At 36.9% G+C, this 26,772-nt stretch overlaps 1 protein-coding gene across 11 annotated transcripts in view; it reads right to left on the reverse strand.

Annotated features, from left to right (window-relative positions):
- Window positions 1-26,772, reverse strand: part of PCDH7 (protocadherin 7) — a 401,051-nt gene that overhangs the window by 331,837 nt on the left and 42,442 nt on the right. Inside the window, exons 2-3 of one of the 11 annotated variants that reach the window (XR_003093591.1) lie at window positions 24,637-24,816; window positions 8,971-9,008 (exon numbers count right to left, since the gene is read on the reverse strand). The exons of 8 other annotated variants lie outside the window; for them this stretch is intronic. Coding sequence is in view for 1 of the 3 variants with exons in the window: in XM_014519041.2 (XP_014374527.1) it covers window positions 8,931-9,008 (78 nt within the window). In the remaining 2 variants the exon portion in view is untranslated. Of the gene's footprint in view, window positions 1-7,357; window positions 9,009-24,636; window positions 24,817-26,772 lie in introns of those variants that run through there. 2 more of the 11 variants (XR_003093590.1, XM_014519041.2) reach the window with 2 other exon arrangements.

Here is a 26,772-nt window from a genome sequence, read left to right on the forward strand (position 1 = left end):
GAATGAAATAAAATTCAATATATTTATAATCTAATGCCATATTCTGAATCCATAGTACATTTCTTAAGTGACATCCTACCATTCTAGTAATGTAGCTGTTATTGATACTGAACTTAGTAGTACTAGTAGTAATATTTGTATTATTATTGCTTACTGAAAGCTTCAATGTGCTCAACAATTCACAAAAAACCGCAAAGAAACAAAAAATAACCCCACTGTCCTTTTTCTAAAAGTCATACTATTGCAGACCTAACTGGCTTAAACAGGGTTGGGAACATGGGTTGGGAACAAAGGGCTTGATTTACATTTAGAAACATAAAAATATTCAAAGAGTATTTAGGGGTCCTGGCTGTATCTGTGTTGGTCTAATGACATAGGCAGACAAGGTTTTAATTAAGCATTTAAGTATTTGAGAGAAAAATTGCTGAAAAGACAACAATGAAATGAACTCAATACTCGAGTTCTTAAACTTAGATGTTATCATGAGAGTCACATCTTCTAAGGAGCTAATAAGATTAATTATTGCTCCTTATGCAGTGGCCATGTGGGAACCTGGGGGTCTCAGTTTAAGCCCTCCCAGGCCACATGCCGCCTATAGGCCATCAAGTGGACAGCCATGATATAATCAATGGCATGCTACTACTAATAAATAGATAACCTCCCCACTGCATCTTTTGTCCATTTATAGGAAGTCTGCAGTTTCTAGTAATGCCAATCCCATCACCTTTCACAGCCATCAGAAGGTAAAATATAAATAAATATACCCAAATTCCACATCTAACAGTAAAATTCATACTCTGATTAAAAACACTGAGGATATATGCATAACTGTACTATCTGCATAATGATGAAAAATAATGTAATTTCTATCAATTATTTCACCAAGAAGCAGTTTATAGATGCTAAGTTCTTCATCAAAATAGCATATGAGCAGATCATAAAGCAATAAGAGATTAATATGTACAATATGACTCAAAAGATAATTTTCATTCGTATTCTCCATTTTACAGGTGAGGAATCTATAGTCCCCTACAGAAGAGGATATTAGCAGCATAAACAAGAAAAAAACTCCAGGGGGCCTATACAGAGTTTATACTTATTGCATGTTAAACCCACAGAAAGTATTCTAAAGCCATAACTGAACAGATGTTCACAACTCATAGAGCACTTGAAAAATGGCAGATCAAGCTCTAGGTTAACACTTGATGGAAGTGGTTTCAAACTAAAGCAATTTAGGTTAGAGCGCTTTTTTGAATGTCTGTACCACATCTAGATCTCCAGTTTCCAAGACCTGTGCCCATACATACAATAATACATTTTTCTTGCTTTCCAGTAAATTGACATTGTGAGACTGATGAAGATTTCACATATGCATAATTTGAGAACATTCTGACCTTTTACTTTGTATCAGATCCTAAATGTTTTAATGAAATGAAATATTTCAAGCTGAACATGATTTCTGTTAAATGACATTAAACTTTGAATGGGAACATTTTTTTCTGTACTTTTCTGTGCAAGTTGCTTAAAAACAATAATTTCTAATTTTTGGTTTAAACATCATGTGTGAACATGAGGCTCTATCCTACGTTATCTTTACAAGAGCTACCCAGATTCTGAGGCTAAATGAATATATGAGTAAACCTAATTTGTTCTTTGGACCAGGTGGTGGAGAAATGGGCAGGTAAAGGTGGAGAACAAAGAAAGATATCTTTTTTGGCCTATACCATTCCTTACCACTCACTGGTCTGTAACAGCAGAAGCCAGGATAAAAAGCAGAAGGATATTTGTGATGCAGAGGCATTTCTCTAACTCACTAAGAATCTTATGGTTTCTCCTGCAATAGCGAACTTACATGACTATGCTGAAAATAAAAATCTAGACTTAATTACCCAGGAAGTATTCAAAAGGTAAGATTCTTCACAGCCAGTAAGTGCTTTGAGCATTTTTGCATTAAATAAAGCCTATTTGCTTGTTTTTTCCCCGCTATAATCCAAGTTCTGGTCTTGCCACTTTCCTCAACATAAACACTACACAATGTGTAAATGTAAGATAAATGTAACATAAACAAATAATTAAACCTTAAAAAAGAAGAACTATAGAATATAATTAGATTTATTATAAATACAATTATATATGAAATATAAAACAAAATGTTTTCTCACGTAATACATTCCAAATATTAGCCCTTTTCAAAAACAACACATTCAACCTTAGGATTTTGCTCACTTTAATACCATACGACCTGTAGGTTAGAAATATTATACTTGTTTTGTGAAAGGAGTTCCTTGTAACACTAAAGCAAGCATAAAACTCTTATGCTGCTACTACTGTTGCCCTTTTGTTTTCTTATTTCATGGTGCCAAAAAGTTTACTGAGGCTGATTTTATGTGACCTAAATTCCTCTCCTTTTCATTTTTCCTGTGTCTCCTGGGCTGGAGACTGACTATGGTGACTAGTTTCCCTTTTCACCCTAGGTAACAGATACAAAGAAGATTACAGCAAGATCTTGTATCCAAAGAATCATGTCTTAAAGAAGATACCAATGGAGTTTGGAGTTTTTTTCCATTCCCTTGTTGAAATGATTCGCTGCTCCGCATCCCAGGATTAATTGGAAAGGAACATTTTTCTATGCTTGCATGTTCTCAGTCATGGGTAAAGGGAAGAGAGATCCTAGTTAAGAGTTGTATTCAGGCAATTGCACTGTGCAAATATTTTTCATTATACATTATGCCTGAAGCATTTGATATTACAACTGAAATTGGAAAGAGTTATTTACAATAAAAGTAAGTTGATTGCAATGATGATCATTCCCATAACTTTTGTGCAGGTTTGGGAAGAGGAGCTCTAAGAGTGGGGATAGTGGAATAGAAGAGCTCAGTAATGTACACATAAAACAGACTCCTCAAGAAAGCTAATGGATTTGGTCTGCAGTTTTGAGATTCAGGCTGTATCATATCGATACCTAAAGCACATGGTGGATGTCAGCTAGCTTTATGATCATACAGCATTACAGGTTATATAACAGCTGCCTGATAATTTTTCACTTTAAATTACTATACTCCATAAAAAGTTGTGTCCCTGGCCTTTTATTGCTTTAACTGTTCTGTGTTTTATTAGGAAGACCAGTGATCTGTATATTTAGGAACACCTTATATGAACTTGGACATTAGATCCATCTGAGCATGTCTACATGAGATGCTACTGCACAGTAGTTACTGTGCATTTATTTAGTACTTGTATTAGCATGTTCTAAATAAATGTGCAGTAACCAGAGTTACAGTGCAGTAGCACTGAATAATGTATTTTAAGTGACGCTACTGTGCAGTAGCCTAATAATACTGTGCAGTAGTGTATTAGTACTGTCTGTGCTGTGATGCGCTACTGCACAGTATTATTTGGCTACTGCACAGTCAGTGTTTCATGTAGATGTACCCTCTGTGGCTTTAGAAAAATATTTTAATACCTCTGACTTAGAATCCCTATCAGAAAAAAGAAAATGAATAATCATTAGCAACTGAAACTTTAAAACGCTTTGAAAATAACAAAGTGATTGTGTAGGTATTTATTATGAATAGCCACATAAAAACAAACCTGCAAGCTTTATATTCTAGAATAACATTTATATTACATAATTATATTTTTGAGGGCAAAATAAAAAAATACAGATATAAGCTTAATATATATTTTTTAATATTCTCAGGGTAAACATTGACATTCAACCTTGACCCTGGATTAAAGTTGTTTTTTTTTTTTAATATCTGATTTCAGAGGAAAATATACAAGGTAGCAAAAATTTGAGCCAAATTTGAAAATATTAGTTTCCTTGAGCTCTGTAGACTACATGAGGTTCAAATACTCCACACTACAGTTGCCAAGAAGCAGGATAAACTGTTCTGTTTTCCCCAAAAGGAGAGCTAATGCTCTTTCTTGTGACTAAGAAATAGATCTGGTCATGCCACTGAGAGCTGCAGATCAAAGGGGAAACCCAATGTTGGAATGGTAAGCCAGAGTATAATAGAGAGGAGTAATTAGATTGTGGTTTTAGATATTTTCTGACATGTTCTAACTGAAATAAATAGTTTGATTTTAAGCACTGAAAATGTGTAGGCATGTTCATACTGCTGCAGAAAGTTATTTGAGGCATTCATTACACTATCCTACTAACGTGATAATTTTTTGAAGGGATTTTTATATTTGCAGATTACCTTTAAACATTTATGACTGTGTAGAAATTGGGAATACTTATTCAGGTAGTGAAAATGAACCCCAAGTGTTATGTCAAAAGGCAAACATAATGCCTCTGAGTATAACAGGTTAAATGTATTTCCCACTAGGAAAATAAATAAGTAAATAAATAAATAAATACACACGCACACACATATAGATAGATAGATAGATATATAGATAGATATATCACATTGAGCCCATAAGTATGCATAATAAGTATAACTTCAAAATGTAGATGTAGTTATTGTAACAGAGACTGAAACATCATTTTTTACTAGTCGTCAACAAAACTTAGCAAAACCCTTCCCAAGGAATAAAATCAGTATTACCTTAACTTTGTATTGTCACTGCATGTGAGTGGGAAGTCACTGAATCCATATTTCTGCTTATACACCTCTCTCCATGTCCATGATGGAGCTTTCAGTAAGGTTAGGAACAGATTTTATAATAAGTCTGAAATCTCAAAGGGAGATTTTAAGTTTTTTAATGAACTTTCACAAAAAAATTATTCAAATTAAATTATGCTGTTCACTTGTAGCTTAGAATGTAGCCTAGATGGGAAGTTTTTTACATTTAAACTTTTAGTTTAGGTTTTATAGATATCTTATCAAACTGTCTGTTATGTATATGGCTCTATGTTTCTTGATACCAAACTAGCTGAGCTGTTGCCATTATGGGAATGTCACCATTGGCTGAGGGAAATATGAGACCCACAGAAGTATAGGTAGCTAAAACCGAAAACAAAAAAAATAGGCTAGCAAAATTTGACTCTTCCACCACTGCCACTTTTATTTCATTCCCAATAATTACTTTTATAACATTTAAAAAAATATTGGTAGTGATAGCATATCCCAACTACCCAGACAGCCTGTTAGTAACACTTACTGTTTTTTTAATATTATGGTGGAAAATATATAAGTAAAAAAATAAAATGGCATTAAGGGAAAGATTCTCTTCACTTTACTCGTATAAGTAGTTTTTTCTGGCTTCAGTGGATTGCTGAGGTGAATAAGGCAGGTCAAATTTTCCTTTAAAGGCCTAACTGAAATCTTCAAAGGTTAGGAAAATGAGACAGGTATGGACCAGACTTACTTCCCCATCTGTGACAATACCAAAAAGAAAGTGAAATTTCACTTGTCACACAGAAGTTTTTGCTAGCTTGCTCTTACAGGAAAAAGATTTTATCCAACAATGAAGCAGCAGTAGGAGGCCAGAAGGAAAGGAGCAGTTGTAGAAAAAAAAGCTTTATAACATCTTGTAATTCTGAAATTCACAGTCTTGCAAGTTGATGTCATACAGGAAAAGAATCCTCTTTCATTTGGCCTCCCACTGCTTGGCTTGACCTTTCCCCATTGGAATGATAGCAGGAGGCAAAAACGAAAGTGTTTTTTTTCCATGTGAGCCACTTGGCTGCTAAACTCTGTGAAATCTAAAAATTACAGTAGTTATACAACATATCTTCAAAGATCCTCTGCTGTTAATTGCTTCTGAGCAGGACATTAAGTATAGAAAATAGGACATCAATTCACTTCTACTAACCTAATAGAGGTTGCATGGCTAACATCATGGAAAAGAGACACATTCAACAGGTAGTTAATTAAACCTAACTTTCCCCAGGTCCCCAACCAAAACAGAATACTTTGAGGAGGATGTTCCTACTTCAAAAGCATACAGATGCTGGATTTCGATTCTGTATAATGCCCCAGTGTTGCTGTTGACATGGCCATCAACAGTTATAGAGAAAGAAGACCAACATAGTATATCCATTTGTATGTCTCTTGGCCCCATTTTTCTATAGGCCAAAGAATCACATTGAGTGATTAGCAATGCTTTATCAGATCTTGCATTTGATAGACTTTCCATAACAAAGAAAAGGTCATTCAAATTACTTCAGTATGAAATTACTTTTTCTTTGGGCTTGACTCACATGGACTGTTTTTATATCTGTATAACTCCATTTCTTCTATGAGGGAGTTATACCAGGATGACTGTGCCAGATTAACCCACATCTCTTGATTATGAAAATGAATTTGTCTATAAGGTCCTATTTTAAAGATTTTCCTCACCCCATTCATATATTAGGGAGACGGTTGCAGTTAATGACCTGTAAATATAGAATCATATAAAATCATATGCCAATATATAGATGATTTGTAAATCATTATGTGAAATGTGAGCTTTAAAATCTTCTCAATGAGCAGGAACAACTCCTGTTAACATTACAATATTAAGTGATGGGGTGAGTGGACAATATTTAAAAGAACACGTCAGCTTAGCAGTTTAAGCATTCTACCTTATGAAAGAATTATGTTCCCAAACACATTATTTTTAGAGACAGTGGTGAAAAATCTGATATTTTTTAGCAGTTAGTTCCTCAGTTTGAAGACTTCACAAGGACACAGTCATTAAGAGGTACATTCTAATGAAACTGGATAATGGGTGCCTCTTTTTCATCTGACACCTAGTTGTGAAAGGTCTTTTACAGAAGCACAGAATCTTTTATTTCATGCCAAACAAAGGAGCATTCTTTATTTTCTCTATTTTTTTTATACTTGCCATTCTGCATGCATACCAGTATGGGATAAAAAGTGTAAAATATGATTTTTGTGGATCCACAACAAAGCATGTTGTGGATAACAATTAATTCATATATGCTTTCTCTTGTGACTCACTGAATTAAGTATTTTGAGAACTAAGCAGCAGTATGTTTGGGTGACTAGAGATGCTGGTGGATCCATGCAAAATAGCTGGAAAAGTAGCCTAAAAACCAAAGAAGCTGGAGAGCTAGTGGTAGTTCTAGTTTTGATGGTTTCCTATAATGTTTTTGACCAACCCATCCCAGCAAAGACAGACACTATTTTTTTCTTTTTTTATCCATTTTCTTTCTTATTTTATTCTCTCTCACTCGCTCTCTGTCACTCCTCATTTCTTATTTCTATAGCTCTTAATTTTGCTTATTCCCTTTTGTACTTTATATCTATATATTCTATTCAGCATTACTGCAGCTTATGATGCCTTTCCATATCAGTAAATTTTAAAATAAACAAAATATGTATATAAAAATATGAACCAATTCAAAAAAGAATTAATTGTTATTATTATTTTAATTTTACCTATTGGTTTTGCTTACAGAAAAAAAAAATCAATACATTAGAAGTATACAGACTTTGATAATATGTTCTTAATACAATGAAGAGGTCAAAACCTCTACCATATCAGAAATTCCACCACTTGATATTGATTACCACAAGTGGAGAAAGGGGCAGACAGTTCCAAAAAGACAGACCCAGAGGGTGAGCTAATTCAGAGTTAGATGCATAGAAACCAAAAGGAAAGATGTAATCCTCAACGTTGTAGTTCCAAAGGCATATTGTGAAGGCAGGTGATAGTATATATGAGTCATTAATAATAGAATACAACATACTTTTCTCATACAACTATACCAGATTTTGACCAAAAATTGGAATAAACCAAAGTTACACCTTACTGTTCAGCAGAGAAGCAGTTTGAAACATTTATTAATACTTAATTATTCCCTGTTTTCTGTTACTTAAGATAAAGATGAACGATGTGAATCTAAAACTTAAGAACAGAGTATTCAGCCTTATTAACCCTCACCCATGTCATAAAATAATGTAATAACATTGTGGTGTCCAAATATATTTTTTAATCTCTTGGGTACCAAAATATAGTCTTTGTATTTATATGATATATTTAGCTTAACATGGACTAGACATTTAAGAAGAATCACCTATCATGCAGTTTTCATGTAAACAAATGAAAATCCTTTCTCTGTGCAGTTGCTCAAATCACAGGAAGGTCATTTCTGTTCAATACTTCAGAGTGTCTTATCCATATGGATTACTCTCTGTTTATTAATTAAAGTAAAAAAAGTAGAAATGTTGAAGAATGATGTCTGGGTATGTGACAGCACCATGTAGCATATTTTGGTTTCTTCTGCATATATAATTTGAATTCCTTTTGCAGCCATTTCTCAGTAAAATCCAGAGGATATCAATCTTCTTCCCCTCTTCAGGTAGTTCAAAGATTTTTTAAAAATGGGACTGTATCTGGTTTTCCAGGAATTCAGTTCTGAGGTATAGATTCCATGTTCTTTGTTGATCTAGCATCTCCTCAAGTTTATATTTCTTTTCCCTCAACACCCCATAATAAGTTGCTCATGTCAACCACAGAAAATTCAACTCATTCCTACCCAGTGCCCAGTTACTAATTGAAGGAATAATCTGATCAAATTCAGTTTCAACATTTCAATGCTTTCAAAGACAGATTGAAGGCAAAATGTCTTGTTCTCCAGGTCATACTTAGGGTCCTAAGTAAGCATTTGTTCCTCCATGGATGATGACTTCAGTTTACAAAACCTTTCTCACATCCCTTCATTTTCAGTTTTGAAATCTTGAATCAGTTCAGAAACATCCTGAATACATCCAAGAGGTAATCTGAATCTCTTGTTTGCACAATTCTTTTTTTTTAATAATCCAAAATTTTGACTTATATTTGTTTTGTTTTGTTTTGTTTTGTTTTGTTTTGTTTTGTTCTGAAAAAAAGAGCTTTGCTTTGAATGTCCTCCTAGTTCCGCAGTGGCCCTGCCTCCTGGGAATCGATTTCTTAATATGGCAATAAGCAGGGTTCACATGCTTTATGATCCAACACACATTGGAGTTGGAGCTTCATTTATAAATATTTCACTTACGAGCATATACATTCATTTTACACGATTCCTCAATGTGGCCAGGGGACTGCGTAGTCTGCACTGTATCCACCTATAAAAAATACAAAAATATATGTCTGCTTACCGGGATGTGAGCAGGGTTTAGCTACCCTAATCCTACAGCATGGATTTCCCAACTGAACAGAGAGAATCCTCTTCTCTTCATTAAGTCCAAGCATACTCCATAAGATAACTACATTACAATGAAAATAGTCATAACAATGTAACATACTATTTAACAGTATAAGGATCATTTAAATCAAATGCAGAAAGTCCAGTAATAGACTGGTTTTATAGCACACAGCAGGAGAACTGTGCTAAGTTCTGCTTCCTTCACATCCTTAGCTATTATTCCTGCACCTGCTTTGTCACAAACTAGAAACAATATGAATCTTCCAAGTATCAGTGACTAACATTGCTGTCTCTCTCCAAAAGGATTAAATTAATGGTGCAGTGGGTCACTAATATTAGGTGACTTAGAGAAGCAAAGTTAGAATAGGAATGTTAGAGAGAAGAAAAGACAGCTGTGGAAGGCAAAATAGGAAATGCAACAATGCCCTGTGATACTGAGCAATGCTGTGGAAGTGCAGAGCACTATGAAAGCCTCATGTATTAAGTACCACCTTTATACTGCAAGATGCATACAAAAAAAATGAATAATTAATGGGAAATGGGTTTCCTTGAAGTGTTACAATCAATATGAGATAAATGATGTAGCAAAAAGACATGCATGTCTAATATTAAAAGAAAGTAATTTCTATCCAATATGTAGTTAAAGAACAGTTATTAAAATATAATTCAAAAATAGTTCATCCTCCTAAAAATACTAACCCTGAAATTCTGTCATGCACAAACAAGTCTTACAAAAAGATGAGTTAAGATTCATCATGTACCTTATTTTTCCTGATTTGGGGGGTTTCTTTTATTACTTTGTGTGTGTGTGTGTGTGTGTGTGTGTGTGTGTGTGTGTGTGTGTGTGTGTGTGTGTGCGCGTGCTCATTTTGCATCCCTCGGAGTTTATTTCTTAAACTGTAGCTTCTTAATGGAATGTGAAACTCTACCTAGTCCATTACATATAATGCAAAGTTAGTCCCAATTTACATAAATACAAGATAACAATATCAAGCATCTCAGAGAAGTAATATTTTCTTTATGAATACAATCTATGAGACTCCAAAATGTGCTCAAATAAGTACCGTCTGTTCCCCAATCCAAATGCGATCTTTTTACAAAAAGCCATCTGGGACAAGCATGCAAAACATTCTGTCTTGGTTGCAGCAGAAATGTATTTATGTCTTAGTAAAATGCTTCAATGCCATTAATTCAATTACCAAGCACATCTTTTTGTGCTGTCAGAGGTAGCACCTTTAAGCAAAAACGTTGGATGTTGAAATATATATAAGGCATGGTTTCCATAAAAGTTGGAAGCTTTGACTCTAACAGTTATTCAGGTACTCAGATGGAAAATATATGTAGCCCTGCCATAATTAATAAACACAAGATATTTCTTGTGCCTGCTGAAATGAACAAAGCACCACTGACTCCTCCAATGTTTAGTCAATGGAAATCGCTCTGCTTAATTGCAATTTTAAGCACCTTTAAGCTAGATATAAGATATAAACACTAAATTGAGCATCATGTGATTTTGTAAGATTCCCTGGAGAACCAGAGGTGCATAAAAATGAATGCATTACTCTTCATATATGAAGCATTTTCCTCTAAGGACAATTTGCCCAATTTGCATTCTATGATAACAGTGTTCTTTAATAAAAAATCATTACACTATAATGTAGTGCAAAATAAAAATAAAAACATTGCTTAAAAAATCTTACCAGACATCTTCTAGCCAAAGGGTTAAACCTCTGAGTCAAAAATGAGAGTAAAGTGGGATTGCAATATGCCCTTTGAAAAAGGATCCACACACACAGACAAGTGGTAACCCATCCTAATGATTGCTTAGAAAGTTTAAGCAATCTCAGGTTTAAGTTTCACACATTTGTTCATGTTGCACAGTACACTTAGAACATATTAACTGCACTTAAACCTGAGTATCCTTGCATTCAAGCAGTAAAACACATGCTAAATGCACTTGTTTTGTAGCAACATTCTGACTTTTCATGGGAAGAATATCTCTAGATCATATTAAGGAGCATGTGTTCAGCTATTGTTGGACTTCTCCATGGAGATACTATGAGTTCAGGATTCTGGTGCGATGCCAGGTTTGGGGCCGACAATCAGTTTGTTATCTTTACTGGCATGGATGTACAAGCTGCAGGGCCCAGTGCCAGAGTTAGTGTTGCAGGGGCATAGCTAGGTCCATCCCTGTCCAGAGCAGGCTGAGCAGGTAATGCTATGGTAAGCACTACTGTACAACTGCTCAGAACGCATTCTAATTTTTAATATGGCATGGTAATGCATAATACAATCTAAATAAAACACATGCTAAGTGTCCCATGTGACAAGGCCCTTACTAAGTGCAGTTAAAATGTAAGCAGACCTATGTTCTAGCAGTTTAGCATGTTTTAGTGGTGTTGCAAAGTTGTACCCTTTAACATGTACTAACTTTAGCACATCAAAACATTCCAAAGATTTACAACTGTTGCAAGTGAATATGTGACATGGCTCTAAAACACTATATTCCCTCTCTCTTTCTCCTCCCTCTGGCAGTAGAAATAAGCTTCTCTGTCTGTCTGTCAGTCTTGGTGGAGATAGATAGGGACTCTCTCTCTTTTCTAGCTCTTGGGAAGTGAATGCTATTGTTTTTCTGACCATTTCAATACCATTTCTTCTGTACTCTCTTGGGCAACACACTCAGCACTCCTCATATGCCAAACCTGGAAATGAGGCATATAAGGGCATCAGCCAGCACTGCTATCAAGATCTCTGCCTCTAGTATGCTTGAGAGCAGAGGTGAAGGTTGCTCTCAGCGCACCTTTATTGCTTTATTCCCAGTTGTGATGTGCAGTACTCTGGAGAGATCAACGCTGGTATTATATTTATTCACCAGTTAAATATTACTTCTATTTTGGGGAATTTCTGGGAATAATTTTATCTTAATTACATCTTCAATGATGTTCTAACTCCCTGATCTGAGCACTATTGCAATAGAAGTGAATATAAAAAATAAACATGTTTCTTATTAAAATGTAAGAAAAAACACAGAATTTCCTAACATGTTATGGATCTCCAAGGACATAGGCATTATATAAATATTATAGAAAATATATATGTCCTAGTAATATACAGAATATGCCCCAAAACTTTAATGTGCATGTCATTCAGCCAACAGTTTGAGTGAGTAACAAATCTGGACAAACTGAACAAAAATGTAATAATTCATAATAGACTAGCCACAATGGCGCAGATAAATGTAAATCCAAAAATAAAAACTTAATACCATTTTTGCTTTATGTGCTATATTGTTAAAGACCATATTTGTGCATTCTATTCAAGAGAAAAATCATTTGAAACTAATAAGAGTTTTGATTAAGATGAAAGAAAAAATGCTAAATAGGAAACTAAGATGTAGTCTTGTTGATTAAGATATGGTTCAGTAACACTGAGGTAAAAGACATACGATCAACATTTATAACAGAAAATCTATTAACGATCTTACTAATAGTGAGACAAACCTCAAAAAAATTAAATAAATCAATGCAAAAGGGTAAGATATTTTAGTGTGGTACAGAGTTTTAACATTGGTTAGGCCTGACTGTACTCTTACTCATACCTGTTTAAAACCAATAAGCCATATCCCCAGCTGGTTCAAATTACTTCATTTGTTGATTCACATCACCATAGGATCTGGTCCACTGACTTTAATGCAGCTATTCTTGATTTAGAAAGGGTAAGTGAAAGATAAATTAATCTATCAAATCTAGGAAATCTAATTTCAGCTGAAAACAGGCAGGAAAAGAAACTAACCTGACATTCTTTAAATTTATTTTTAAAATGTAACGCTAATAAAATAGCAATATTAACATTCTGTTAAACTATTATTTAACTATCATTCCTTGATTATGCACTTCTCTATCATTCTTTTTAAAGTTAATACTAGACCCTACCAGTCCAATGGAGAATGAATGTTCTCATCTCTCTACAAATTTCTTGAATTAAAGATGCTTAGACCTTCTTGGAAAGGTTATTGACACATCATAGAATCATTGTCCTCATCTGTCATTATTCACTTCTAAATCACACTTTGCAACAGTGTGCTGTGGCACTGGATTCATTCTTCATCTTGTTCCATGTGAGCACCAAAGCAGTGGCCAGAACTTGAGACACTGATGTCTGTAACTAGGGTGGCCATCATAGAGGACAGTCCAGTTGTCCTCTGTCCTCTATTGATACTAAACCCAACACCTTTATGTCCTCTATTTTGCTCCTGAAGAAAAGTTATTGAAGAGAAAAATAGAGGAGACAAAGGCATCAGGTTTCATATCAATAGAGGACAGAGGACAGAGTAGCACAAAACCGGAATGTCCTCTATGATGGCCACCCTATCTGTAACATTGGCTGAAATGAATGTAGTCAGTTCATGGGCTAATGAAACAACCCATTACAGTTTACATTCATATAGTCATAACAGAAAAACCATAAAGAAACCACTGCTTCCAAAAAAGACAAAAATAACAAGTAAACATCTACAAAAGGTAAAAATAAAAGCCAAAATCTAGAGTTCTTAATTTCATTAGCATAATTGATTGCTTTTAACTAGATATTCAGGCCATTAGTTTACTAAGACCAAATTCCAACAATTAGAGGTCAACAGACTTATTAATATCAATTAACAATTTTAAAGTAATCACACTTATAAAAGATACCTACAGAAGGGAGATAACATCTGTAAGATTAAATAAACAGCAAACCAGCAAAAACATAATGAAGTATGTAAAAAGTTACAAACTTTAAAGAAAATCATCTAAGTATATGAATCTTACAATTCTGGAACCACCTGATTACATTTATAAAGCATTTTTTCTCTGTTTTGACTTTGGGTACACTGACTTAATATAAGCAGGCAGTATTATTTAATGAAAAATCTTGTTGCAATTCCCAGAAGGTAAAAGGAAGTGGAATAACATCCTAACCAAAATAGAGTCCTCTGATAATATCAGAGTAGAGCACACTTGTGCTTCACATTTGTTTACCATATACATATACAGAAACACATAGTTACACTTGTTTAACATATATATTACATCCTATCACTTCTTCCTAAAATACAACAATAAAAATACAACAGAAAATGGTTCAAACATTAATCTATTCTCATAACTGTCACAACCCAAAGGGTGTGATTTTTGTTTTTGCGTGCTTCGGCACTGCTAAATTGTCCCCGCTAAATTATCGCTTCCTTGCACGGTGGAGTTTTCTGCTGCAAAAGAGAACCCCGGTGCAAGGGAGAATTTCCCGCCAATTTGAAGCTTTCTTTGCAGGGTGCATTTCTTTGTTGCAGCACAGAAATGCTCGTTGCAAAGAGTTCCCGCCATTTGTATGCTAATTCGAGTCCCATTATTGGCCAGTTCTAAATTATTCACACGTGGCGGCTAGTGATTGGCTTGCTAGCCGTATAAAAGGCTTGAGTGGTTTCCGCCCAAGTTGGAGGACTCCACGAACAAGGGAGGAGGAGACTTCACGCTGTGTGAAGATCTCTAAGCGCTGCGGATCCTTACGGACCCAGTGCATTTAAAGCAGGCAACGGAGGTCTGATCAACCTCTAGCCTCTCCCCGTCGCCGAGCGCAATCCAGACGTATCCCTTCCCTCACGCAAGAGAACCAGACCCACGGAGCCTAGCAAACTTCGTGTGAGTGAGTGAACAGAAGAACCCACGGAGCCTAGCAAACTTCATGTGAGCCCTTACGACCGGCCTCAGAGCTCTTCTACCCGGGTTCGAGTCCTGCAGGTTTATTTTTCCCGTCGCCGAAACCCTTTGCGACGTACCCTCATGCGCTGCAGGTTCGAGTTTTGTTTTGTTGTCTGTCTGTAACCGCAACTCAAGCAAGTTTTCCAGTCTACACTACTGCCATCTTGGTGTAAGTAACAATCTTTTAAACTACCGCTAAGCGCTTGTGCCTAATTCCAGCTTGACGGCCTTCCCTCTCCGACCCGGCGTGCCCAGGCTGCTGGCCACAGCCCGCGTGCAGCACGGAAAAGGGCTCGGGTCGCTCCCGGCCCGCACAATAACAAATAATACAATAAGAATAAAAATGCTATAAATGTAATCTATCTTTATTGCAGTCTTCAGGCTGTAGTTCTATGGTCTTATTTGAGGAACTATAGTAGCTAGTAGCTTTGAGGAACTATAGTAGTATTAGTAGGAACTATAAACATTGGACAGTGTTAATATCCCAAAGGAGTAAGATGCCTTACAGAAATAGTTGTGCAACAAACACTGGCCTTATCTACCTCTGAACCTGATACATTTACAGTATGAGGTTTATGCCTCCCTGGAAACAATTTCAAGAACCTAAATGTGCATATGTGAAATTCAAACCACTGTTTGAACCACCTGCAGATGGTGAAAAAGTCAAAAGAATACGTTCTGAGTAGGACAACTCGGACCATAATTGTCCTTTCTTCAGAACTTGGAAACAGAAATGGGATTGACAACATGGGTCATCAAAGCAGCCTCATTATATAAACCCTTCAGTAAATTGCTCAAGCTTCAATTGAAAATTTGCTAGGTATTTTGCTTGATTGTTTGTTTGTTTGTTTTGGGGCAGCAGCTGCCTCTACTATTTCTATTGGAAAGCTATTGAACCTCGCTACTCTGCTTGTTAGAAACCTTCTGTTAGTTTCCAATTGTCTCTAAATTTATTCACGGTTAGTTTATACCCATTTTTCCTTTTGCCAACATTGTCCTTCAAAAGAAATATTTATTTTCTCTCCCTGCTGTTAACCCTTATATTTATAGACTTCAATTTTATCTCTTCTCAGCCTTAGTTTTCCTGATTTAAAGCCAAGTTCATTTATCCTCTTCTTGAAAGATTAGCTCTCCATTCCTCTGATCATCCTCACAGCCCTTCTCTGCACCGTTTCTAGTCTGAATTAATCTTTCTTAAACATAAGTGACAACTATACACTGTGTTCCAGATATATTCATCATTGCCTTGTAAAATGACATTAATACTTCTCTTTCTCAGCTAGAAATATCTCACCTGATAAAATTTATGATTGGTTTCCTTTTTAACAGTCCCATTCCACCGGTGGTTCACAATAATCTGGAATCCCAAATAATCCTGAATTCCTAGCTCTTTATCTTCCTCTGCCATTTGCAACTGATGACTTCCAATTTATATGAGAAATTATTGTTAAAAGTCCCTAAGTATATGATCTTGCATTTTATCGAATGTCATGTCATTTCTCATACTACTGTCCTCAGGTCATCTAATCCTTCTTGTATGATGATCCTACTTGATTTTGCTTATGCCTCCTAACTTTTGGTCATGCAAACCTTTCACTGGCATTTTCCTAAATTTGTGCCAGTCATTAATAAAAATGTTAAACAACATCTGTCTCAACAGTTATCCTTCAGAAATTCACTAGTAACTTCCCTCCAACCTGGGCATGCCTATGCATGCACTTCAAAGGACATTAGCCTATTTTAATATGCATTAAAGTGACACTGAAAAAAATGTTATTTAAGTAATACACACTAAAATAGGCTAATGTGTATTATGCATCACTTAAAAACCATGCTCTTTAGTTAAGGTGCATAAAGACAGGCTAATGTGCATTTTCCTAGTACCTCAGGGTGTTTATGGACATGCTCCTGGAGGCAAGGTGCTTTAATTAGCAAACCATGCTAATTAAAAGCACATGAGCATCATGTGTATCAGCACCCCTGTGCTGAAAAATGGTGGTGGGGTGTTTTGAACTGAAGCCCATAGAACAAGCTTCATTTTAAAGTGCCCCACCACCAATTTTCAGTGCAGGGATGATGATACACGTGACGCTGGATGGAGGCTGCTGGAGTGCATCTGCTGGTCCGTGCTCCAGCAATCTCTATTAATCAAGTCTGCTCTGATGCACTAGATTTACAGCATGCCAGAGCAACCTCACTGCACGTCTGTAGGAGCCCCCTATTTATACATGTGCTCCAGGAGTGAGGGGGGCGCTTTAATTAAAGTGAGAGCCATTCTAATTAAAATGCCCAAACCATTTTGTGTATCAGTGTCCCTATGCTCATTAAACAAGCTTTAGATAAAGCCCCCCCACCACTATTTTGAATTGGTTAGCACTCTGATGCACAAGACATGGGAGGCTGCTGGAGTGTAGTAATTGCCACTCCAGTGCAATTACAGCACATTAGAGCAGCCTCCCTGCTCATGTATAGGCACCCTCACAATGGAGATAGTAGATTTAATGTGCATTAACTAAGGTGTGTTGATACATGCATAGACACACCCCCTGATATTCTGGGGCACTCATACACATGCTTCTGGAGCAGGGGGAGCAGCACTTTAATTACAGTAGCTCCAAGAGCTGCTCTAATTAAAGGACTGCCATGTCTCCTGAATCAGTGTGTCTATGCTTAAAAATGGCAGTGGAGGGGCTTAAACTAAAGCTTGTTTGATGAGTTTAATTCAACTGCTCCCACCTCCATTTTTAAGTGAGGGATATGATGCAGGAGACGCAGGAAGCTGTTGGATTGCAGCAATTATAACGTTCCAGCAGACTCAGTTAATCGAGTCTGTTCTAAGGCACTGGAATTCCAGTGCGTTGGAGCAGCTTCAGTGCTCATGTATAGGCGCCTTCTGTTTCCAGCTCAAACTTACTATCCCCATCTTCTCCACTTAAACTAATTATTTCCTATATAGCACTCAAGAAAATGTTTTTTCAGAAAGCTAGGTAGATGACATTTATTGCATGTCTCTTGTTTAGAAAATCATTTACCCTATAAAAGAATATATCTAACAGGATAGCTAGGCTGCAGCACCACAAAGAAGGACTTGGGGGTTGCAGAAGACCATAAGCTAAATATAAGCCAACAGCGTACTCTTGTTGCCCTCAAAAAAGCATATTGGGCTGTATTAACTGGAGTGCCACTTGCAAATCAAGGGAAACTATTCTGTTCTATTCGGCTTTGGTAAGATCTCACCGGTGGTACTGTGTTCCAGTGTTATGGCTGGGCTCCACACTTCAAAAAGGATGTGGACAGTGTAGAAGGAGTACAGCACCGAGCAACAAAAATTATTAGATTCCTGGGAAGCAAAACTTATGAGGAAAGGCTGAAAGACCTAGGTTATTTAGCCTGGAGAAGAGAAGACTGAGGGGGCATTTGATAACAGGATTCAAACACCTGAAGGGTAATTACAGAGAAGATAGAGATGGGCTTTTCTCCATGGCTATAGAGGATAGGTCTAGCAACCTCAAACTGCAACAGGGGAAATTTGGGCTGGAGATTAGGAGTAACTTTCTGATTATAAGGGTGGTCAAGCATTGGAAAAGTCTACAAGAAAAACTATAGAATCCCCATCCTTGGAAGTTTTCAGGAGCAGGTTGGACGGACACTTGGCTCGGATGGCTTAGTTACAAATGATCCTACCATGAGCATGGGGCTGGACTAGAAGACCTTGTGAGGTCCCTTGTAACCCTATTTTCCAATGATACATGTTGCACTTGTTTGCATTTTCCATTTACCTACATATCTTTACTAATCCTCTATTCTGTTCTAAGCTTTGATTAATATCGAGGTCAGATGAACAAGCATATAGCTGCCCATTTTATTTTCCCTCTGTTTAATTTTAGATACTGCTCAACTGACGTGGTACTGCTCTGTATCAGCTTTTTTTTTCAAAATTCTGAGATGGAAATTATTTGATCTCCCTAATTTATTCACACACAACTTTTGGACCCAGGTTCTGTTCTGCCTATTAGATACCTAAGATTTAGCAGCTATTCCTTCACTCCTTCCCTCCCCTTCTGCCCCAACCCAAATGTGTCACTTCAGAAAATCAATAATATTCCAAAAGGAATGGTACATCATTCTCCTATACTCCTAATAGCAACACCCTCCAGAAAGAGGAGACATTTATCTGAACCAGAACATCTAACTGAGTGCAGTATAAAATGACTGAAGAGAACCAATTATTTTGCCAAGTAGTTAGGGCACTTGCCCAAGGAAATAACTCATCTTGATGAGTTCTAAACCCCTATCTCCTATAACTCAGGAGAATGCCCCAATCACAAAGCTATGGGCTGGACAGGGCTGACAGAAGCTTCTAACCCTCCTATTGAAGCTGGGTCACTGAATAGCTAAGCATTAAGACACTTGAAGCTGGAAGTCAATACACAGCTCTTTGCTTTTTATCCATTTTTTCCAAGTAATGCTTAATATATAAAAAGCACAGGGCATGTAACCTAGGGCTCTAACTCAGGGAAATACCCATCTCACTAAGCTACAGCTCAGGCTCTATTTTAAAGGCTCTCCTCCTAACCTTGTCTTCCATATTCCTTCCTACCACCTTTAGTGGAAGTGATGTCAACCAAGTCTTTTTTGAAAGAACTAGGGTTAACATGGCTTTTCAATGCAACACTAACATCTTTGGCAAATGTATCCCTAAAGAATTCAAACTGAATCCTTCCCAGATTGCGCTTTTACAGTGGGCTTTATTAATGACATACGGGATTATATTACTGCATTTGGAAGACACTACCAAGGTCAAATCTGGTGTGATTAAATGGCATACCTGGCATCTATAGAGAGAGTCTTATTTAGCAGATTTAACATCTTTGAATGTTTTTGTGTAGTTTGGGAGGAGTTTTTAGAATATCTTGGAAATTAAAATATTTGTCTTTGCACATTTCTCTTTTCAGCTTCTGTCCCTCCCTCTTCCCTCTTCCTCCCTTTTATTATTTATTATTTGTGACAGATATGTCTCTCTATATATATCTATATATGTCTCAATATCTATCAATCTATATCTAAATATATATAATCTATATCCATATATAGATAGATTGATTGATCGATATATGTCTAAACATATAATGTTATAATGTTTACATTGCATTTAAAAATCAATAGAAAAAACTAAATAAAAAGGGACGGCTTTTCTAAAGTTTCTGAGATTTCATTAATTCATTAATTAAGGAAAATGAATACAAGTGGATCTTGAAGGTCATCTTCCTACTTCTGTACTCTTGTGACATAGAATATAAACTGTTGAACTAAATGAGTAAAGTAAGAGGAGACACTGAAAGATGCGGTAGTATTTTGGTTTGTCTGGCTGCTTGCCCTGCTTCTGCTTCCAGGGAGATGAAAACTTTGCAGTCTGTACAAAGCAGACCAACTAATAGAATAAAAATTATTCAGACAAAAAATGGCAGAGACAATATACTCTAAAAAATTCTATTGATCTAATCCAAGTGTTTTTTAACATCCTGAAATGTCAGGAACTGATGTCAGGAAGCTAGCTAAATGGGAAAGGGGGGAGAGGAAGGCAGAGAAAGGAGGGTGTTCTGGCACAGACATTCTCTATGAAATAAGTGATCACAGTACAGAAAGAGTGGAGAACACCTGATCAGAGCAAAACATTTTCCTGTTTTTATTCATTAATACATTTTTATTCCTGTATTATTTAAACTTGTAGGAACATTTATTAAACCAAAACATTCTAATTCCTGAGCAGCAGCACAGGTGTATGAAAAATAATACATTTAGCTACAGTCTAATCTTGCCAAACTTTATATTAGGTCCTTAAGATAACTCTGTATTCCAGGAAAGCTTGTTATGATTCAAAACTGTTTAGAACCCATAATTAAATCAGGAGAATTATAATTCTTCACAATCTGTTTTACATTTATTATTTCTTAGGTTTAAGCAAAAAAAAAAAGTGGTATTTTCTTCAAAGAGCATACACACATTATAAATAGATATACTTGATTTACTCAATTTGTTTTAAGCTGAAGAGTGAAAAGGAATCTTTGACAAAACTGTCATCTTCAAAATACGGTGATATTTCATTTCCCCGCTCTGCACTACTTAGATTGCCTGGAACTGAAATGCTTCCAGCAGCCACTGTGTCCAATTTTTCAGAGCTGTCACTTCCTAGCAAATCTGCTTAAGCAAAATACTTATGTTGTTAGAAAACAGAGCAAACATATATTATGAAATGCTTTCTATATTCCTCTGCAGAAAGACTCTTATTCAAACAAAATAGCAAGAACGTGCAAAAATAAATTAAAAGCTGACTGTGACAGATTGGTTTAAGTCCATAAATCTGGTACACCTATCATTAGTTTCCAAAGATACAGTTAGACTTGGCTCCATGATTTTTTCCGCACAATAATCCTATAATCAAAATATTATTTTCAATGCAACCACTAGAAGGTGTTTAAATTGAAAAAGAACACTTCAACTAAAGAAGAGTACAATGAAAGCTGGTCATTATTACTCCTCTGTAATACTCATCTGTGGTTGTTGTCAGATTTATCTGTCAACATTTAATGACCTATAAGGTAACACAAATGTGCTAAAACATTACATTGGTACCCCTAGCCATGTTTTGTGATTTATGGCAAATACCACAATGTATAGCATGAGTGAAAAGGTGAGGATATTAAGCAAAATGTAAGCAAATCCCTACATGTTGTACTCAACCACGATATCAAAAAGGAGCTCCTCTCATGACTCTCGCCATATTTTTGAATAAATAAATGTATCTTATACTGGCTTATAATATAAAATCAAAGATAGAAAAGATTTTCTCATATTCTGAGAAACAACTTAAAAATTGTAAGTATTTGTCCAAAAATAATTTTTAAGTTTTTGTTTGTTTGTTTGTTTTAATATTGGTTATGTTTCTAAGATGAAGATCTGCTTCTAGGTTTTCTTATTTTTCTAACCATTCTGCATTTTTTTCTGTTTATGATTACATAAAGACTGGCTTAATCTTCCAAGTTCAAACACAAAAATAAACAAGATTAAAATTACTTGCAGCAATATAGAAGATCTGTCATATTATAGGAAAGTTTTATGGTGTACAACTCAAATCCTGATTCTCAGATAGCCCGTTAACGCCAAATAGGTGACCCTTTAACACCACAAAATCAATACACTGGAAAGTCATGGTACCTTGATGGCCCACAAAGCCTCTGTATACATTTATTAAACAAGGATTTTATATTACTTCAGTGTCAAGTTAAAATCAATTTCAAGTTCCTTACTAAGCAGGAAATAGACTAAGACAAATAAAGATTTCATTCAAGTTGCATTCAGTTGCAAACACTGAGATCAAAATAAAGAAGGTTAAAATTTTTCAGACACATTTTTATAGGACAGCATGAAGGGCATCTCTGCATTCATATCATTTTTCAGTTCTATATACTTTAGGTAAGTATAAAACACCAATCACCAAAATATCCAGACCATGGTCATAAGTCCCCATTGAACAATCCACACAACTGCATGTCCCTGGCCTCCAAACTACCCAGTGTCCAGAATTTTCAAAGTATCTTTTTTTGATAGCTCCTTCCCCAAACCCAGTAAGCTATTACATATCACCTGAAAAATGCCAGTTCTTCTTCCACAAAGAATAGATAAAACAGAAAATTAAATTAAACTATATACATAGTAAATTAAACTGCGCGTATATAGAATGTACATGTATTCTAACAAAATTTAATATATTGCCCAAGACCCTGAGCACAGATAGCACTTCCAGAGGTAACTTCATCTAGCAGTATTTCATTTAACTTATGAAATCATTATGCTATTTAGAAATCCTAAAAGAAAGTTTAGAAGGGGCACATCTACACATGTCGCTATGGCGACATTGTTACTGTGGCATGATTTAGTAATTTCTTCTGTACTTCCTTCTGGAAATACTAAATCACAGGGCAGTAGCAGCCCGTACTGCACCATACTTGCGGGGCATGGTTATTTTTAGCAGCTACTTTGCCATAATGGCACATGATACTGGGGGAGCACATTGCTATGATGAAGAAGCCACTGGTCATGTGTAGACACCCATGGATGCCACATCATCACAGCACATTGTTACAGTGATGTAGCGTCACATGTAGACGCACCCAAAGAGTCCTTAGACCTCTACAAAATTTTGCTTCAATACAATCCAAAGAATTCATAAGGCTGCTCATTGACTTTCCTGACACAACCTTAGGAATTAGCTGATCAAACCAAATGACCAGTCTATTAATCCATTTTAGCCTATGAATTCTTTGAAATATTTCCCCAATACTAGACAAAAGGTCATGTAAGTCACCTTAGTTTTATGGGTCTCTAGCTAGGAACAAGTCTTGGTCATTGCATGATTCCCATTGTATAAGTAAGAAAGCCTAACTTTTTTAATTCTCTGGCTGCTCTTACAACTAAATAAACTCTTAATGAAGCTACCTCTGGGAACACAAAAGAGGATTACTGCTTCCACCTCCCAGAAACCTAGGCCAGGCAACTTTTGCTTATAACCCAACAGCAAGAAACCTGGCAACCCAGGATACCCCATTGTCTCTGGCATTGGCATTATCATGTAGGGAGTTTCTGGCTATGTTTTATCTATCTTATTCCCATGTGCCACTGGAGTTGCCAGCTATTTGAAAGACACCACAGATTTCTTTAAGAAACTGGGCTCCATTGACAACCTTCCAGCAAATGCCACATTAGCTGCCATGGATGTCACGTCTCATACACCAACAGCCTTGTAATCTGTCCTCTGTACCTCATTAGGACAGATTACAAACCATAAAGAACATAGTCCCTGGCAAGAAATCTGCTTCTGTTTCCATTAAGCTCTCCTATTTTGTTCTCACATACAACTATTTCAGGTCTGAGAACTCCCTATACCTACAAATGAATGACACTGTCTTTGGCACATGTATGGCCCCCCATATGCCAGGATATTTATGACAGGTCTCGAAGTTTGTTTCTTCCACAGATGCCCTCTCATCTCCCTCAGGTACATCAATGACATCTTCATAATATGGACACGTGGGAAGGAAACTCTAGAGAAATTTCATCAAGGTTAACAAATTGCTCCATCAAATGAACTCTGGAATATTCCATGCATCAAATTCATTTCCTAGATACTACAATGAAGGTTTGGAGGGGCCACATTTCTACCACACTGTATCAGAAACTTAACGATAGTCACAAATATCTTTACGCCATCAACTTCATCCAAAGCGCAATGCTAGATATATGGGATACAGCTCAGCTCTACATTACAACTGCAGCTGCTCTGACCCCACCAACCAAGATAAACACCTTAAGGATCTAGAGCAGGGATTTCTACAATTAATACATTCTAAAAACTGTAGCCACTCAAATCAACAAAGCTATCATACCTTACTCTGACCTGCTACAATACCAATCCCAGGACAAAGACAACAGAATCTCTCTGGTTTTCACCTCGAGCCCCCAGCTTGAACACTGAAGACACATTATTAATGACCTCCAGCCCCTTCTGGAAAAGGATGACGTTCTCAAGGTTTGGAGGCAAACCAGTCCTGCCTTTCAGACAGCCCCCCAGTCTCAAATGGCATCTCAACAAACTAAGAAACTAATATACTCACCAAGGCACCAGGCCTTGCAATGGACCCAAGTGCTTGCTGTGTCCCCAGATCAATACAGACCACATCATCACTAGACCTAACAACAAGGAGCACAACATTCACAGCTGATTCACCTGAACTTATTAGAAAGTGATTCACTAACCTCATATATGCCATCATCTGCTTTACAACATCCCTCTGCTGTCTATACTGGATGGGCAGAGTGATCTCTGTGTGTAAAAATGAATGAGCACTGATCTGACATCAACTTCAGAAAGACAAAAAAGTCTGTGGAAGAACACTTCAACCTCCCTTGTTAACTCCATTGCTGACCTCAGGATTGCTGTTTTCAGGCAAAACAAAACAAAACAAAACAAACAAACAGTTTGAACAGGAAATTTTGGAACAAGAAATCATCCACAAACTGGACTGTTAAGTATGGTTTAAACTGGGACCATGGATTATTGCCGCATTACCTGAATTAGTTTTTGTGACACCTTTGTTCCTAAGGGTTAATTGCTTGTTTGTTTCTTCCTAGCATTTCCCCACTCCCACATTCCCAGTCTCCACACAGTCTCCCGCTCTGTCTCTTCATCCCTTGTCTTTTGCATTATAATTTCTCTCTCTTTATACTCTGCTTTCTACACATCCTTTCACAGCACCCAGTGAAGTGGCTTGGGTTCATGAAAGCTTGTGCACTCTCTCTATCTATATATATCTTAGTGTGCAAAGGTGCATATCTATCCTGCCTTCTGCTCTTACAACTGACAGAAGAATTATAAAATCACAATAGAAGGGTGACTTTTAGAGTTTAAAATTGCCTTTAGATTTCCTTGTCTTCCTCACATTTCAAGACCTGGTCAGAAATCAAGCAGTCCAGTACACTAAATTTTATCTTAAGGGATCATTATTACAGCATCTTCCAAAGAAAGACCTTAGGGATTTCTATTCAGGCTTCTTCATTATTTTGAAAGGAATTATATCATGTAATGAACTTGTATACATTGAACCTAAATTGTAGTCCAGGAGAACTAGAACAATAAATGAGCATCAATGATGAGGCAATACAAAATTGTCCTTGTTCAGGGTGGCTCAATTACTTTATGGATCACCAAAAAAGTTCTGAAAGTCACAATAAAAAAGGACATAACTAAATATTACTTCTCTTTCAGGCTTTCTCAGACTGCCACAAATGTCAATTTGCAAGCTATGCGCACTTTCTCTAATCATGTACCCGCTTCATTAAGCTCCATTTTTTTTTAAATTTATTTCACCAAAGCTGGTAGAAATCTGGACCTAAGAGGACAAATGTACATTATGAGTATTCTCAGGATATAGTGATGTTTCTCCTGAAATTGGTAAGAACTTTGACTATTTTAGTATTCCAGGGATATCTGGAACGCTTATCTTAATTTATGTTTTTCTCAAGCCACTAATTCTCTAACCTTGTAATTATTATTTGATTATTTTCCTGTAAATTCAGCTATCAGTCTTCAAAGGAGTATATTTGAAGTCTTCAAGCATATACTATTTTTTCACTAACTTAAAGAATTTGCCATCTTACTTCAAAATGTCAACAGTTTATCTCAGGTGTGCTCAACCTCTGCCCCATGGGCCAAATGCAACCCATAGAGCCATCACATCTGGCCCTCAGGGCTCCCCACAGGTCAGGAAATTTGGCAGCGGGGGAACGGTGGCCATTAATATGGCTTTATTCCCCCCTGCCACATTTCCAAACTATGAGCCCCACACAGCCAGCTGGAGCCAGGTCAGGCTGCAACCCCTTCCCTTGCAGGGTCAGGCCACATTCCCCTCCCAGCTTCTGGATCAGGGCTAGGCCATGCCCCCTTCCCTCCTTGCAGAGCTGAGTTGGATCTTGGCTACACCCCTTTGCCCAACAGGGCTTGACTACACCCCCTTCCCTTCCACTGGGGCTAGGCCACATCCCCTTCCCCCCATTGGGCCAGGTTGGGGCTTGGCCATGCTCCCTCCCACCCCTCAAGGCTGGAACATGCCCCCTACCCTCCCTGCAGGGCCAGGTTTAGACTTGATGTCCCCCTTTTCCCTTTCTCCCCACTACAGAGATGGTCACTTCCCCTTCCCTCTCCATGGACCAGGGCAAGCTCCCTTCCCCTGTGGAGCTGCAATGGGGCCAGCCTACCCCCCACCCTCCTCCACAATCAGATGGTGCCTACTGTGCCTGCCTGGGCACAGGATTGGGAACACCAACCACCTGGATCTGGCCTGCAGACAGACCAGGCGCTGCCAATCTGGCCCTCTGGGCAGAAAGCTTGAGTAC

Source organism: Alligator sinensis, unplaced genomic scaffold, assembly GCF_000455745.1.
Source record: "Alligator sinensis unplaced genomic scaffold, ASM45574v1 scaffold231_1, whole genome shotgun sequence".
NCBI lineage: Eukaryota > Metazoa > Chordata > Crocodylia > Alligatoridae > Alligator > Alligator sinensis.